This window comes from Centruroides sculpturatus, unplaced genomic scaffold (genome assembly GCF_000671375.1).
Source record: "Centruroides sculpturatus isolate CEXI.00-Female unplaced genomic scaffold, Cexi_2.0 scaffold1255, whole genome shotgun sequence".
Lineage (NCBI taxonomy): Eukaryota > Metazoa > Arthropoda > Arachnida > Scorpiones > Buthidae > Centruroides > Centruroides sculpturatus.
This window is the reverse complement of record NW_019385385.1, coordinates 60,480-79,694: the sequence shown is the minus strand read 5'-3', so window position 1 is coordinate 79,694 and position 19,215 is coordinate 60,480. Positions and strand designations below refer to the sequence as shown.

The 19,215-nt window shown below is 28.9% G+C and overlaps 1 protein-coding gene across 1 annotated transcript in view; it reads left to right on the top strand.

Moving 5' to 3' along the window:
- Positions 1-1,854: 1,854 nt before the first annotated feature.
- The window catches only part of LOC111638391, a 40,659-nt gene continuing 23,298 nt past the window's right edge, over positions 1,855-19,215 (top strand). The window contains exons 1-2 of the mRNA XM_023384091.1: positions 1,855-2,000; positions 10,086-10,269. Coding sequence (XP_023239859.1) covers positions 1,925-2,000; positions 10,086-10,269 — 260 coding nt within the window. The 5' untranslated portion in view covers positions 1,855-1,924. The remainder of the gene's footprint in view (positions 2,001-10,085; positions 10,270-19,215) is intronic.

Sequence of the window (19,215 nt, the reverse complement as noted above, 5' to 3'; positions counted from 1 at the left end):
GTTTTGGTTTTTAAAATAAAAAATAAAACAGGATATTGTAAAAAGGAAATTTTTTAAAATTCTTTTACATATATATATATATATATAGAATTTTTTCGATTGCGAGCTTTTATCATATACAATAAATCGTGATTTTATAAGTTGAATAGGGATAAATCTATGGGAGGAATTGGATTGTCAAAGTGTAAATCGATTTTATAACTTTAAACCTGTATCTTGTACCCTTGGGATGGACTATACATTATAATCGTGTCAAGTGGTAAAGGAAATGTTTTGTTGCTTTGAAAGGATGCTTTGAATATTTTTATCCATGTGTAAATAATAGAGTTGATATGAATTTATTATCTCTTTTACAAATTAGTGATGTTTTCGAAACGTATACAATAAATTTCCTGTTGATTTCCTGTATATTCTATATATACAGTAAACGTGAAGCAGATAAAAAATATGAACTGGAAATTCATTTCTGTGAGAATTTATTCAATAACGGTTAATGATGCAGATTATTAGCAAAAATAAGGGCGGAAGATTGCACAAATGATTTATTTTCTAGTGTTATAATCGTGTTTTAATGATGTACTGTACTTCGATTTTTGAATAACTCACTCAAGTGTTTTTTAAAATCATTTTTGTCTGTCCGTCTTTCTCTTTAAAATAGTTCGTACAGAAGGACAGACATAATAAATTTCGAATTTGTACGATGTTTCTCAATTAAATTATGAATAATTCCTTGTTTTGTGCCCTGTCTTATGTGCAGATTTGAAAAGAACCAGACCAAATTTAACTTAATAACTCGATAGTCACAAAAAATATGAAACTTTCAAAATTTTGTTTTACTATTATGTAACAAAATGGCAGCTTTACGTAATATTAAAGAATTTTATATGTCTTTCAACCGTTGGTTTGCTTAGATTTCTCCATCTTTATAAGATTTTAATATGGGATTATATTTAAACATTCAAATTAAACGTTGATTATAATAATAAAACTAAGCTATTATCGATTAAACTAATTCCAAAATATTTTATAGAGTTATATAGGAGGATAGTATGCGAAAATGAAGATTTACATCTAGAATGTGCTCCTAGAAGCTTCCTAGCTATACACAACGCTTCCTTTACTACTGATGTATTCAGTGAAAATATTACCTGCATGGACTTTAATCTATCCGATAATATATGTACAGAAGACATCAGAATCCAGATTAATAGAAGGTAAGCTAGATTTATATTGTTAATTAAGAGCTTTAACTGTGAGAAAATTTTCTCTTTCTTTCATATTTACGTTCGAATTAATACGAAATAAATTTGTACCGGTTAAAAATATATTCTTAAAAAAATAAAAACACATGAATAAGTTAAATAATATTTTAAATTTTGCAGAACATCAGAATAAAATATTGATATATTAATGATTTAAAATAGGAAAGAATATAAACATTTTAATTAAAGATCCAGTAATTACTTTTCCAAGTTTCATGAATATTAAAATTTCGTGGAATTAACTTAAATATTTTAAATAACAATTTTATAAAATCGTTAAATTTAAGCCTTATTCGTTTTATGAAAGCAGAAAAATAAGTCACTTTAAAACATATAAAGCNGAAACGCGTCGCATCGCTTTCGATCAACGCATTATTGTATTAAAAACGTTACATTTTTATAATGTTAAAAGTATATCTTTTAAGATTTAATTAATATTCTATTCCCGAATTATTTCATTAATTTTATATATAAAAAAGAAAATTTAATTTGAAATTCCACAAAAATTAGTAAAAAAAAATGCGACTAGTTCTAACTTTGTCCGCGAGATGTCGCTGTTCGTGTATGAAGATACATTCCCGGGTGAGCCAGTGCATAAGGTAGCGAGACAAGCGTTAGTCGAGACCAAATATGATTGTGGTTTGTTGTGGATCGTACAGAACATGAGGTGGAGAAGTCGTCATTACAGCATCGTGCATAGCTATCTCTTCTTTTTCTTTCTTGGAGTAAGCACTAAAGGTAAGCATCTCATATAATATAAAAAAAAATCGATTCTTCTAAGAAGGGCTCGACTTGTGATTTACATTCCACGCGTGGACTTTACAACTTCTTTCTAAAATTTAATTCGTTCAGTTTTTTTTAAAGAATTTAAACTTTAATTTTTATTTTTTTGATGTTTTTTTGAACGTCATAGTTTACATTTACACAAATAAGTATGAGTTTATGTACAGTACAGACTATATTTACATATATCCTGGGTATAAAGAGCGCTATAAACATAGAGAGAGATCTTTTATTCACATTTAACACAAAATCTTCTTGTTTTTGAAGGTTAAAAGTGGTTAGAATTAACTCGTTTGCCATCTTGTTTTGATTTTAATCTGAATAGAAAATTGTTATTTATACTTGCAATGCCAGCTTTAACCGAATCGATAAAGTTAGAAGGACATCAAAACATTGTTTGGTCGGATTTAGCGATCCATTTTATTAAAAGGTCAAATTTATTAAATTGACAAATTGTTTAGTTTTGAGATATTACTTTTTAGTTTTAAAATTTAAAATATTTTAAATAACAATTTTATAAAATCGTTAAATTTAAGCCTTATTCGTTTTATGAAAGCAGAAAAATAAGTCACTTTAAAACATATAAAGCTTTAAAAATAAAAGTTTTTGTTGTTTTGTTACATAGTTTCATAGGTATCTCGTGTACTGTACCTTCCGGGTCATCTGATCTTTACTTTTAAGTGAATTTTGAGATCGTCTCTGATCCCAGAAGTAGCATTAGATAAATCCTTTAAAACACTTTCGAAAGATTCTAACTGAAGTTGGAAAAATCAGAAAGTAAAAAACGACAAGTTTTGTTTCGATGAATGCTTCCATCCCATTTTCGAAGTTTGCACTTTTGCCGATTTCATCGACACTATATTTAGATATTTTTATAAAGTAAAATGGTACTCACGACGTACAATTCGAGTACAAAGAATTGGCTACCTTCCAACTTATACCCAAAGCTCTCATCTTTATTTTCTCTTTGAGAATCTGGTTAGGTTAAGTATATCTTTTCCCATATCTTTCTCAAAATAGCCACACTTTAAAAGACGAAAAAAAAGTCGATTTAAGCGTTTTTTCACCTGATTATCTTATTCCCAGTTTATTTAATTCAATTCAATTCTAGCGATAAACTAGGCAATCAGTCAATACATTTAAATTTTTAATACCTGTCGTGATAGCTAATTTAATCACTGCATGCTAATTTTCTTCTTGAGTAATTTTATGAAAAATTATTCGTTAAAAGGAAATCGAGTTGTTTATCATATCTTAGATAATTAGCTATAAGCCAAAGCGATGATTGAATTTTTACAGGTAGATAAATTAATGGAGTTGATGCCACTCGAGATTCATGCTTTGCCACTTTTACTCAAGATAACGCAACACGTAAGAGCACAGTTTAAATAAATTAGAGATTTTTTTTCTTTCTAAATCAACTGCACTTACACAATATCAAGAAGTATTAAATATTCTGAAGTTGGATTTTCTTTTTTAAACTTTTATTGCTGAAATGCTAATTACTGCTAAACTTTATTCTTTTTGGAGTTGTGTTGATAAGATTTGAAAGTAGGATATTATAATGTATTTAAATTAGGATGTCGTTTAATAACACGGTTCAAAATTTTTTAAGTTGATATTTTAATGCGAATTGATAACTAAAGATTAATTTGATACACNTCATGTATTGTTTACATTTGAATAATTCTAATTAAAATTCTTAAAATTTTATTAATTTATAAAGAGAAAAAAATAAGTAAAAAATTCAAATGCTTCAAGATAATATTCGGCACTTAAACCTATTAAATTGACACTTTAAATACCAAGAATAAAGCTAAAAATATGCGTTTAAGTATCATTTATCATCTGTTTTCGAGGTATTTTTATGTCGACACGAGTTACAACCCCACTCCACTCAACTGCAAACACATAGGAGTGACCATAATGTAGAATGATCGATATTAACTATTAATAGTGGATTTTTTTTTAGCCAGGGAAATTAATCCCTATCTTTAGTTTTATATGTAAAATTCGAGTCATTTATAACGGAAATATAGGTTTTAAAAATATAAACTAGTTGTAAATTTATCAAAAAATGTTTAAAGAGGAAACCAAGCCTCTTAACTTTGAGATAAACACGTACTCTACACGAAAAATAAAAGCATACCGGAATGTTTTTAATGAAAAACTATGATATAGAAGAATTTATTGATAATATTTTCCCTATTTAATATCGAATGGAAGTATATATTTAAAGTATAACGTCCGAAAATGTCACTTGTAACACTTCCTCGTACGTGACGTTTGGGAAAAAAGTGTAGGCGATACTCTCGCTACAATTAATTAGTTTAATTAAACTTCAATCATTCTAGGTCAGAAAAAAATATTATATAACGGAAGGTATAAAATACTAGCTTTAAATTTACGTGCAGCGGATATAATGATAATATCGATATATTAAGTAATATAAGACTATACATAACGAATGTATTTAGGCAATTTGTTATTTAAGCTCTTGTCAAGAACAAACAAAAGGATGTTTAATTTTAAAACTGAGTGTTCCTGTGTTAAAAATATAAATTTCTTCTATTTTTTAAAAAAAGTTATTATAAAATTTTAACAATTTTGAATTATTTTAAATCGCAGTTACTCGCGCTTAATCGCGTCGCGTAGCCCGCTTCGCTCGTGTCGTATAATTATCATTACCGATTAATCTACTTTCCTGTTGTGTTAAATATAAAACTATGCGAAAATAGATACTTCTAATAGTGAAATAATAATAATAATCGTATTTGCGTGTAATATAATCAAACAGTGACGCGTCGCGACGCGATACCACTCACATTTTATATATTACTGAAGATGAATTTTTAAGATTTTTTCATACAGTTTGATGCTTTTCACTTTTTGTTTCGGAAGAAACACATTAATGATAGAGGTATAAAGTAACAGGTTGCTCTGTAAATCCGGGAGACTTTACTGACATGTGAAGTGTTATCATTACATCGAGTAACTTTCTAGGAAAAGATATAAAAGTAGAAGCTACAAATATAGCTTTGAGAGGGGTGGATTCTACTCCTCCTATTAACGTGATGCATCGATGATCTGTGTAAGGTTCATTAACATAATATGTGCACCTGCTAGGTCATCAGTCACACCTTACTATGATTGTCAACACTGTGATCGAAGAGAATTTCAAAGTTTCACCCCCTTTTTATACTAAAAACTTCTAATTTCGCGTATATATTCAGAGTTATCCAATATTACATCAGTTATTCACATTATTAAATTTTCCTCTGTGAGGTAAGCAAGTTTTTTTCGGCGTATTTGCAATTTTTAAATCATTCCAATTACTTTGAAAGACGTTTTTTTTTTCTTTTGCCAAATCGATAAAAATGTAAAAATATCTCATTAATATCACATATCAAATTTTTTAGAATTTAGAGATTGTATTTAAAGATTTTTCAGTTTAAAAACATCGAAAATGTATTTATTTTCTTTCGAAAATCGCATCCAAAAACAACGGATCTATAGTTTACACCTGCATCAACTTATTTATATTGTAAGGGACGCCTACACCGTGTCTCACCTGTCGACTGAGGGGCAGGTGTCTCGATCACGTGACAATATTTCACGTCATTTCTTGCGTTAATTCTTAAATTCTGAGAATCCGAACAATTCGAAAGAGTACGATAGCACTTTACTATATTTACCGTTAAGTACAAATGCGAAGTCATAAAAATAGAACGTATTATATAATTTTCTAAAAATAGAAAACTTAAACATTTCTATTTATTTTTTATGTAATGCACTCGCTGACAGGATATTGTAACTGATACTAATCTTGTTAACTTTTATTTTTTATTTCTTTGCAGGTGTAACGACCTTGATGATTGTCTTTACATTTTATTAATGACATGTTTAAGCATAATTAGAATTTTTTTTTGTGTTTTTGTTTTTTCGTTTTCTCGTTTATGTTACAAAGTATTGTTTTTTGTGAAAAAATCGATAGCGAAATTCCATTTTATGTACTCGTTTGAAGGTGTCTTGGACGAGATTTAATTATTTTTCACGCTGTTGTTTACATATTTTATATATTAATTTTCAAATTCTTGTTGCAGCCTAAAATACTTCAGTTATTATATTCTGTTTATAATTTTGTCTTAAGCACGCTCATGTTCTGTGGTATATGCTATGATTCGGGTATTGTGATGTTATAATTGTAATTTTGTTTGTTTTTAGCTGCGATTTATGTTATGTATCTTATAACCTGTGTAGTGTTTTTCTGCATTTGGCGTGGTGTGTTTGCTATGACTTGTGTTGCGTTCTGTTGTAGGAAAACACTACAACAGATTGTAGTGTTGTATATGTATTGCGCATTTGTTATATATATATATTCCAATTTACATATTTCTTATGTGCTTGTATGGATATTATTTATATGTTATAACAGGGATAGTAATGTACGAGCCATATTCTATATATCTTCTTTACATTATGTTTATTATTTATATGTTTAAATTTGTGTATTTATAATATTCGTTTTAATATATCCGAAATAACTGAATGAAAAAAAAATTATTTTTTATATTAAAACTGCTTTTTATCACTCAATAAGATCGATTTTTGTAACAAGATAAAAGTTCTCTCGACTCGACTTCTCTAATATATACTGTATATATAGTATATACTACAAAAAAAAAAGTCGTTCGACAGTCACACTAGATATCTTTGTTACGGCGATTTCGAGCATTCATCAAAAGATTAGAAGAGGAACCTATCCGAAAAAAAATCAATCCTGTACTCCTGTTCATCTCGTCTTCGATTGATCATTTCTCTTCCTATCTCTTTCTACCAAGATATTGGAATGTCATTCGTTTTAACTAATGGATGATCGAGTTAAAAATTAGCTAAAAATAGGAGAAAAAATCAGAAAAAAACGCAATAATTGTATTTATAAAAGTTTCATGCAAGAATTAGCTTTATTGTAAAGCACTTTTCATATGTGTTATCGATCTATAATGAGTTATATCGCGTGTTTTTCCTCAAGAGAACGAAAAAATTATTATTTTCTATATTAACTTTGTTCGTAACAATTCGTCCTTATACGCAACGTTCAAAATTCCTCTTAAATTACCTTTACTCTGGATTATATTTTATGAAAATTTATATTAAAAAATTCTTTCAAAATAATAAATTTTATGAAAAATTTTTATATTTCGAAATTTCTTTTATGTCTTAATTGCTAGACATAAAAGAAATTTATAGTAAATTGTTCCGCTTATCAAAAGAATAAAAAACAAAAAAAGTAATGTCATTAACATGTTAGTGTTAACATTTACGAAATTATTAATGGTAATTAAAGAAGTTTTATCATTAATAACGTTATCTTATTTAATGGGGATAATATAATACAATTTTTATGGAAAAAAATAAAGAAAATGCTTCTATAAATCATGCTTTGTAAACGAAAAATGCGGCTTTGTAAATAGCAACATCCCGATTTAAAAATTCAAAATTAGCGTTTATAATGTTATATCATCATCACCCAACTTTTTCTTAATTATAAATATTATAAAATAATTAATTTTGATTTATTGCGACAATGAATAATTTAAAATTGTGATAATATCTATTTTAATTACTTAGTCATTAACGAATTTATTTTAATTATAACCTTCAAAAAGTTAAAAAAGCTTATGCGTGTAATTATGTTAATGTTTGTTTTTTTTTTTTAATTTTAAAAATGTATATAAAATTCATTTATTATTTTATCCTAATGGTGATTAACGTAAGTTTTTTTGTGCTAATCTTTTATAATAAATAAGCTATATATTAAGTTTTTACAGTAAAAATAGTGTAAAACACCCGAAATATTTATTTTTTTGTTTGGTTTTTTTAAAGATTAAAACTGTAAAACAAACTCCTGAAAACAATGTAATTTAGTTAGCAATTAATTAGTTAAATTGCTTTAAAATTTTAACGCATCTAAACACATTTTCCACTTCAATCACAGTAAAAAAGAGGAGAAAATCATTAGTTTTTTCATTCCTTTTAAAACGTTTTAACGTCATTTAAGTGATGTTTTATTATGACTTTATTGGGTTTTGTTCTGGTTAAGCTGTCATGAGTCAATAAACCATTTTCAACTAGAAAAAAACTGTTCGTCGGTGACTCTCTTCTATTGTTCCCAAGATAATCACTCGATTTCGAGTGCTACTTCTGTTTGATTAACTATTTAAGTATACTTTCAGCTGAATTACTATAGAACTTTATAAAATAACAGCTCATTCTTCCTTTTGCTAAACAGGATATTCTATATAAGGCCATAACTTTTATGTTTCTATAATTAAAATTTAACTGATTTATATTATTTTAAATACGAAATGAATGTTTCAAATTGCTTTCAGGCGATATTGTTTTCAATATCACGAGGTGACTGAACTCTGAATTTGTCAAGATAATTTGGATTTTTGGCGTTTATTATATAGAATTATATATAATCTAATCTCTATAACTAATGTTAACATGTTTTTGAAGATTTTTCAGTTAAATTTTGTGTTAATAAAGGCACGCATGTTATAGATCAAGGGTAACAACTAATTTTACAGAAGATCCACATTTGGGTGGAGGAAATTGAGGTGCAGAGAACTTGGAAAGGTGGGAAAGGGTCGGAAAAAGGGGGTAAAGATAAGTTAATGAAGATTTGACAGGCGTACACGTGATCAGAGGACTCAAATTGTATTTCTAATACAATTCTGCCTGACTTCCAGAGGTCTGCTTGTTGCTGACCCTTTGTTATTGATTGTGCAGAAAGTTACGTTTCATTCCAACTTATTGAGATAATTTCAATGGAATTTAAATAGGAAAAATGAGTTATACGCAAATTCCAAAATAAAATTTTACGTGTTTTTTTTTTTTACTTAAAACAATAAAACGATTAGATTTTGCTAATTCATTCCAGCAAAATTAGTAATCCCAAAGATATCAATTCTTGAAATAAATGCGATAAAAAAAAATGCATTTTTGTTTTGGTTTTTAAAATAAAAAATAAAACAGGATATTGTAAAAAGGAAATTTTTTAAAATTCTTTTACATATATATATATATATATAGAATTTTTTCGATTGCGAGCTTTTATCATATACAATAAATCGTGATTTTATAAGTTGAATAGGGATAAATCTATGGGAGGAATTGGATTGTCAAAGTGTAAATCGATTTTATAACTTTAAACCTGTATCTTGTACCCTTGGGATGGACTATACATTATAATCGTGTCAAGTGGTAAAGGAAATGTTTTGTTGCTTTGAAAGGATGCTTTGAATATTTTTATCCATGTGTAAATAATAGAGTTGATATGAATTTATTATCTCTTTTACAAATTAGTGATGTTTTCGAAACGTATACAATAAATTTCCTGTTGATTTCCTGTATATTCTATATATACAGTAAACGTGAAGCAGATAAAAAATATGAACTGGAAATTCATTTCTGTGAGAATTTATTCAATAACGGTTAATGATGCAGATTATTAGCAAAAATAAGGGCGGAAGATTGCACAAATGATTTATTTTCTAGTGTTATAATCGTGTTTTAATGATGTACTGTACTTCGATTTTTGAATAACTCACTCAAGTGTTTTTTAAAATCATTTTTGTCTGTCCGTCTTTCTCTTTAAAATAGTTCGTACAGAAGGACAGACATAATAAATTTCGAATTTGTACGATGTTTCTCAATTAAATTATGAATAATTCCTTGTTTTGTGCCCTGTCTTATGTGCAGATTTGAAAAGAACCAGACCAAATTTAACTTAATAACTCGATAGTCACAAAAAATATGAAACTTTCAAAATTTTGTTTTACTATTATGTAACAAAATGGCAGCTTTACGTAATATTAAAGAATTTTATATGTCTTTCAACCGTTGGTTTGCTTAGATTTCTCCATCTTTATAAGATTTTAATATGGGATTATATTTAAACATTCAAATTAAACGTTGATTATAATAATAAAACTAAGCTATTATCGATTAAACTAATTCCAAAATATTTTATAGAGTTATATAGGAGGATAGTATGCGAAAATGAAGATTTACATCTAGAATGTGCTCCTAGAAGCTTCCTAGCTATACACAACGCTTCCTTTACTACTGATGTATTCAGTGAAAATATTACCTGCATGGACTTTAATCTATCCGATAATATATGTACAGAAGACATCAGAATCCAGATTAATAGAAGGTAAGCTAGATTTATATTGTTAATTAAGAGCTTTAACTGTGAGAAAATTTTCTCTTTCTTTCATATTTACGTTCGAATTAATACGAAATAAATTTGTACCGGTTAAAAATATATTCTTAAAAAAATAAAAACACATTAATAAGTTAAATAATATTTTAAATTTTGCAGAACATCAGAATAAAATATTGATATATTAATGATTTAAAATAGGAAAGAATATAAACATTTTAATTAAAGATCCAGTAATTACTTTTCCAAGTTTCATGAATATTAAAATTTCGTGGAATTAACTTAAATATTTTAAATAACAATTTTATAAAATCGTTAAATTTAAGCCTTATTCGTTTTATGAAAGCAGAAAAATAAGTCACTTTAAAACATATAAAGCTTTAAAAATAAAAGTTTTTGTTGTTTTGTTACATAGTTTCATAGGTATCTCGTGTACTGTACCTTCCGGGTCATCTGATCTTTACTTTTAAGTGAATTTTGAGATCGTCTCTGATCCCAGAAGTAGCATTAGATAAATCCTTTAAAACACTTTCGAAAGATTCTAACTGAAGTTGGAAAAATCAGAAAGTAAAAAACGACAAGTTTTGTTTCGATGAATGCTTCCATCCCATTTTCGAAGTTTGCACTTTTGCCGATTTCATCGACACTATATTTAGATATTTTTATAAAGTAAAATGGTACTCACGACGTACAATTCGAGTACAAAGAATTGGCTACCTTCCAACTTATACCCAAAGCTCTCATCTTTATTTTCTCTTTGAGAATCTGGTTAGGTTAAGTATATCTTTTCCCATATCTTTCTCAAAATAGCCACACTTTAAAAGACGAAAAAAAAGTCGATTTAAGCGTTTTTTCACCTGATTATCTTATTCCCAGTTTATTTAATTCAATTCAATTCTAGCGATAAACTAGGCAATCAGTCAATACATTTAAATTTTTAATACCTGTCGTGATAGCTAATTTAATCACTGCATGCTAATTTTCTTCTTGAGTAATTTTATGAAAAATTATTCGTTAAAAGGAAATCGAGTTGTTTATCATATCTTAGATAATTAGCTATAAGCCAAAGCGATGATTGAATTTTTACAGGTAGATAAATTAATGGAGTTGATGCCACTCGAGATTCATGCTTTGCCACTTTTACTCAAGATAACGCAACACGTAAGAGCACAGTTTAAATAAATTAGAGATTTTTTTTCTTTCTAAATCAACTGCACTTACACAATATCAAGAAGTATTAAATATTCTGAAGTTGGATTTTCTTTTTTAAACTTTTATTGCTGAAATGCTAATTACTGCTAAACTTTATTCTTTTTGGAGTTGTGTTGATAAGATTTGAAAGTAGGATATTATAATGTATTTAAATTAGGATGTCGTTTAATAACACGGTTCAAAATTTTTTAAGTTGATATTTTAATGCGAATTGATAACTAAAGATTAATTTGATACACATAAAGAAAGTTTAAAATTTGTTTTGGATGTTGAAAAATATGACTTACAATATAATAAATCTATATAATATATTGAATTTTTTACGAACTTAGTAGAAAGTGTACGCTATTACGAATATTTTTGTAAATATATTAAATGGAATAAGATATATTACTCAAGTTTAACGCCCACTAGTAGATGAGTATATAAAACCATTCAAACCACTGGTGGATTTGCGTACAAGGTGGAGTTTCCTGGGATTTTCCACTTGTCTAACGTCTACGAGGGCTGTTCGGAAAGTTCGCGGCCTTGCCTATATGCGGCGCTGCGATCAATTTAATTTTTGGCGGGAATAATTCAGCCATCTTTGCTAAAGATACGATACCAATTTCCGCTTGATTTGTCAAAAAGTTTTGCCACGACAGCTTAGCAGATAGTCAGTGTGCACATGCTTTGTCAAAAATGGAGAAGACGGAGACTCGTGCGGTCATAAAATACCTGACGAAAAAAGGGTTGACCCCATCTCAAATCAAAGCTGACATGGATGAAGTTTTAGGAGAGTCTGCTCCTTCGTACACCACTGTGAAAAAATGGACAGCCCTTTTTAAATCTGGCAGAGAAAGTGTGGAAGATGACCCTCGCAGCGGACGGCCGTCAACTGCTGTCACTGAAGAAAACATCGACAAAGTTCACGATTTGGTATTAGCAGATCGCCGTTTGAAAACGCGTGAGATAGCTGAGACAACAGGCATCTCTGTCGACCGAGTGCACCACATCCTAACCGAAGATTTGGGTATGACGAAGGTCTCAGCAAGGTGGGTGCCGCATCTGCTGACCGCCGAGCAAAAACGTGTTCGCACTTTGATGTCAAAGGAGTGTTTGGACTTCTACCAGAAAAACCCACAGGATTTCTTGCGTCGGTTTGTGACTACTGACGAAACGTGGATCCATTACTACACTCCTGAAACAAAAGAACAGTCGAAGCAATGGAAACACCACAGTTCGCCACCACCAAAGAAGGCAAAGACAGTTCCATCAGCGGGTAAAGTGATGGCCTCGGTTTTTTGGGATGCTAAAGGCATCATCTTTATTGACTACCTAGAAAGAGGAAAGACCATTAATGCTGTCTATTACTGTGAACTTTTGGAAAAACTGAAGAAAGAAATCGAAGAAAAGAGGCCACACTTGAAGAAGAAAAAAGTTCTGTTCCACCACGATAATGCACCTGCACATTCCGCCAGAATCACTGAACAAAAGATAAACGAACTTCGCTTCCAATTAGTTCCACATCCACCGTACTCACCTGATTTGGCCCCCAGTGACTTCCACCTTTTTCCAAACCTAAAAAAATTCTTGGCTGGAAAGAGATTCCACTCAAATGACGAAGTCATCTCTGAAGTGAACGAGTATATTGCACACCTTGACAAATCGACCTATTGTGATGGCATAAAAAAGCTAGAACATTGCTGGAATAAGTGCATTGCTAACAGAGGAGATTACGATGAAAAATAAAAAAAGTTTTAACATTATTTTCTTTGTTTTTCTATGTGAGGCCGCGAACTTTCCGAACAGCCCTCGTAAATAAGGTCCAGTTTTCCCAAAGAAAGCCCTCCCGAGAGGCATCCATCCTTGGCAGATAGTTCATGTGTTGCGTTGCCCTATCTCATCAATCTAATCCATTAAGTTAATATTAAATTCTTAGACAAACAAGGATCATAAATAACTTGTTAAAACAATTATTTACCTTAGTTATTCAGTTCAATTGTATTTATCAATGACTTATATTAGCTACGAAGTTACATTTTTCAGATTTTAGAGTAGTTTTTATTTCTAACAATTTTCTCTACTCTATAAATGACTATGGCAAGTCCAGGATTATGATTAAATAATGTAAAGATCTATAACATTAAGCTAATATTGTAATATTTTAAATAAATTGTGTGTGTAGCATACGCAACTAAATTTATAGTAAATTGATTAACACTTACTTCGAGAGAAGATTTTAGTTTCTTATTTCGAATTCAAAAAATAAGTTTTATGTTAGAACATATTTCTATAATGACGTATCTAGAAATAGATTAGGTAAAGAGAAGCTATTATGTTTTCTAACATATTTCAAATTGAAATGATTTCTAATAGTTGTTATGTTGCAAAAAATTGTTATCTCTTTCGTAAGATAGCTGAAAAACAGGAATTTTAACTATTTATTAATACAAAATTAGTATATTTAAGATTCGATTTAAGAAATGGATGAATATAAATATACGTTTATTGATCCATTGATGTACTACTTCAGCGACTATATTTAATAATTCAATAAATTTTGGTCGACGATCTCTATGATTGAATAAAAATATATTTGATTGATGGCATTTAAAGATTTCGTATTGATAGGATTTTGCCATGAATGCCTTTTTATCTCTTGCTTTTTTTTTTTTTATTTTCTTTCTTTCGTCGTTCTGCAGAGAGCGATCTTTGGACGTTGTTCAATAATATTTGGATGAATTTAAATTCTAATAAATTTGAATTTAAGAAGTAAATGTTTCCAATTCAAGATTTTGATTGAATGGAATAAACTCGAGCCTATTTAAAACCACTAAAACTCTATAAATGATATCTTATCATATTAAATGTGCTTATTGATAATTGGAAATAGTTTTTAAAGTATATATAAGAAGTTTGTTTCCACATGTGATCAGAAGATATGCTGCTTCAATTAAAATTTATTTTATTAAAAAATTCGACATCCCTTTCCTTCGCTGTTACTTAGAATATTTAGATTTTGAATTGTTAATTTTATAAAGAAAATCCAAAAGTAATCTATTGAGAGATATTTGGATAGATATTTTTGTTCGAATTAAGCTATTAAATTAATTTTTATACAAACTACAAAATGTTAAAATGTTATGTAACTCTAAAAACATTGTTTAGAGTTACATACTGTATCAACATTTTAACATTTTGTACTTTGTATACCAACGTTCTCATTTGAATTTAGAGTTAGCATTTAACTAAGTTCAGATGAGAATGCTGGTGTGTAACTCTAAACACTGTTTAGAATTTACTCTGTAGCATATTTAGATTTTGAGTTAGAGTTTATAAAGTTTATAATCTGTATCAGTTGAAGCAGTGGATTTTCCTGTGTGCAGAAAGGAAAAAATCTGTTAATTTAAAAAATGGGGTATATTTTTTTGTTGGCATTCTTCCGGACTTGACCTATTTTATTTCAATTAATTTTGTAAAAATTTAAACCCAGACATTTTAGAATATATCATAAAACTTTTTATAGTAAAATCATTCAAAATATAAATTCAAAGTTTTGATTATGTAATTCACTAAAAATTAATTTTACTATTAATTACAATTGTGTTTATCATGTAAAAACTTTTATATATGATAAATGAATTAAAGTTTTCTTAAAATAATCAAAATAAATAAAATAATTTTCGATTTTTCAGTATATCTGTTATACTATATATATAACAAATCAGAAATACTGCAATTCAGTACAAATGGTTAGAGGGGAAGTGGCCTACTTCCGTTCAATTTTTCATCTTCATTAAACTTGCATGGCGTGTTTTCTATATTTCAGTGAGTTTTTCCACGTCCCTTCTCTTATTTCATTGATGGAATCAGTTGTTTTGATGTTATACATAAGATCAGATTCATTACATTTATTTATTCTATTAATTAAATAGCGTTGAAAATTACCTCCTCCTATTTAAGAGAAACATTATTAAGTTATTTTTCACGATGTAAGAAAGATGATTTCAGAATAAAAATACGATCAAACCTCTGAACAACAACCATTAATTGGAACAAAAAATTTATATGCATTTTTAGTTAAAAAAAAAATGCTCCTGAAAAAAATGGCCGCTGTGTAGAGGTGGACGTTATTGGAAGTTCGACTATTTATTTGAAAAGTATAGTCCTTGTTAAATTGCTTTAGGAACGGAATATCAGCGTTTAAATTTTAATCTGTGCGAAATTATATCTTATTATAATGGGATTGTTTGAAGTTTATTAACTGGCAGACATCTTGCCATTAGCAAATTAAACGTCTACGCATACCAATTTTCCAATTATGGTTGATTTCTATGGCGATATCCCTCACGTCATATCGAATAGAATATATTAAAACCGAAGTCTTTTCGACAAATTCGTGTTATTAAATTAGTTTATAAACTTTTTTCCTGTCATTTCTAATTTTTGTCTTTATTTGTGGTTGTGCTGTCAAATTTTTATTATTAAGACACATTTTACAAAATGGAAACCGACGTTTGCGAGTCAATTTCATAACGACCGTTAAAGTTATCGACTTCATTTATCAGTGGTTACATATGAATAAAAATATGATGATTCACGTGATTCAGTAATGTGTTGCTGTTTTTCGTTTTGCGTGACTCATTAAAAGTCTTATTCATGACAGCCATCAATCTGGCCAGTTTATAGACCATTGAAGTTTTTATACATTCAAAAAACGACAAAATTTAAGTTTTCACTTTCTACATTTTTGTAAATTTTATGCCAGTTCTCAATATACACGGTAATCATTTTTTAAAAAGTAGGTCGTTCAGAGCTCTGTGTAGAAAGAACTATTGGGTAAATCTCAATATTTCGTATACACACAGTCATGAATGTGTTGTTTCGATTTTCGAGAAAAAATATCACTTTACAATTCAACCGCTAGGGAAGAATATGACGCTGATGTCTCCTTCGTGTGCTTATATCTATATTATATATATATACGTTATGTAATATGTAGCCTATAAACAAAAAATTCATGTTTAGTGGAATAGTATATATACTGTAGAGTAGATGTTTAGAGCTATCTGTAGAAAGAACTACTAGGCAAATCTCAACCAAATTTGGCATACATACTGTCCAGAATATGCGGTTTCGATTTTCGAAAGTTTTATTTAAAAATTCTGCCATTAGGGCGTAATTTTGCGCTAGTGGCAGATTGTACTGTACATATCTGGTATGTTTTCTAATGGATTTCGGATGTAGAAGGTACGGAACGTTCTTCATAATTGTTTGGCAGGTGAACATCATGGTGCTCATTCTGCCTGATGGTGTATTGTTACATTCTTCTTATCGTCAATTCACATTGCACATCTGTAATTAAAATAAAATTATTATACTTTGTTTCGAAACTACCGAAATTCGTTAGAAAACGTACTTGATATATACAATTAGAGGCCAGCAACGCCAAATTTTGCCCTAGTAGTAGAATTTTTAAATAAAACTTTCGAAAATCGAAACCGCATATTCTGGACAGTATGTATCCCAAATTTGGTTGAGATTTGCCCAGTAGTTCTTTCTACAGATAGCTCTAAACACCTACTCTACAGTATACATACTATTCCATTAAACATGAATTTTTTGTTATTGTTATATATACACACACGTTATATATTATATAACGTGTGTGTATATATACGTTATATAATTATATATTATTTCTTGTCTTCTTTACTTGATAATCGAGACAAATTTTTATCAATCTCGATTTTTGTTGTCTATTTTTCAAAATTTTTTTACTTTAATATTTCAAAGGATGTGGGAAGTAACGACAAAAAAACACTAATGGAAAGAAGCGAGTCGGACGAAGAAAAAGGGGAAGAGAATTGACGTAGTGTGTGTTAATAAATCATATGTAACATCATCTGTTCTAATTTGCCAGCTCGTTTGAAGTGTCGGCGTTAAATTTATGCTTTCCACCACTTTCTTTTTTTTTTGTTTATTTTTTTAACGTGAAACTGAGAAGGAAGTAGTAAACTACATCTTTATTAATGCGTTTCTACTTTATCCTATTGTATTTATTTTATTATAATTGCTGTTTCCTTTTGTAGGGGCGGTCATTTAGTGTTGTTTCCTTAATTATAGAGAATTTAGTTTGATGTCGAATCAACGTGATAAAGCTTAATTTGTTTATCAAAACGTGAAAGCAGCTTCGACGGATGTGCTAAAGACCTACTTCCTCTCCGGGAAAAAACGTTTACTTTCGAGATCACGTTTGTAAAATCTCATATTCCGTGCTTTACTAAGATAAAATTGTTCGAGGTGCGGCTTCTCTGATGGATGAGAAGGGTCAAAGTTCGACTCGATTTAGCTCAGTCGTGTCGAAACAGGTGTTAAAGATCCCACTTAGAATATGTCATTTTTGTCTCGGTACTTTTCTAATAAATTGCACTCTTTTGACCTTTAACCCAGATTAAGGTCGTCGTCTGGCATTTTGATTTTATTTATCTATTTTTTAAATGCTTTTATGAATCTCTGTTATATACAAAAAAAAGCACTGAATGTTCTAACAATATCGAACGGTTTTCTTTAGGGAATGAAATATGAGAAAAGAAAAGTTAACCTTAAGTAGACTTACTTCTTGAAAAATTCATGAGCTTTGTATTACCTTTAATATTTTTGCAACTAACAGATAAAACGCATTCTTATGGGATGTAGGCTATTGACCCGGCTTATATAAATTTAACATAACTGTAGTCACTTTAACACATTTATTTTTTTTCAGTTTTAATTTTGATTAATAAAATATCAAACAAATACAATATATGACAAACATAAACACGTTATGATTAAAAAGTATAGCATGGTAAATAAACATAAGTAATTAACAATAAATATTTACAATAGAAACAACACATTAAACAATAAACAGAAACTAGACACACAACAAATACAAACAAAACATATAGTTACAATTTTTACAAAATTCTATTTTCATTTTTTTAATCTTAATAAAATGGAAACGTAGATACAGTGCTTTTATGGCATACAATTTTCATACAGAAAAATAAAAAATTATAATTTAAATGAATGTAAACCAAATTTAATTGAAATAATGCACGTTTAAGTTTTATTTAGATTAAAGTATGTACAGTACTGTACCTGTAGAAATAAATACGAATAGGATGCACGCAATTTACATATATTCAACACTTCAAGCGAACAATATACATAATTAACACACCAAACACAGTATTATTAATATAGCTTATATTGTATGTTGTACAATAAAGACAATGTAAAATGTGTATTATATTGTCTTTATTCTAATAAGCGTAAATAAATATACATAACACATATCAAACAAAAAGTATTATATTAAATTTTTTTAAAAAACCCCATGTTTTTAGTTTAATCACAATAAAATATGAACATCGATATACACGGCTTTTATGTTGTACCATTTTTGAAAGAATTTCAATCAAGGAAAAACTTTCAATTTATAAGAATGTAAGTAAAACCTCTTAAAATTTAATAGTGGAAAGATATTTTATAGTTGAATCTGCTGTCGCAAAATTGAATCTGTTTAAGTGTGAATAAACCGTTGCATATTGCAGGTATGCATATCGAGACTATAGAGTAGTGCAAGGTTGAGCTGTTTCGTACGTGACCTAGGAAACAGATACTCGTCTGGGCACATTCTGTACGTGACCGAAGATACCCAGACGAGACTAACACCCATTTGAAATGGTAGTAAGAAAA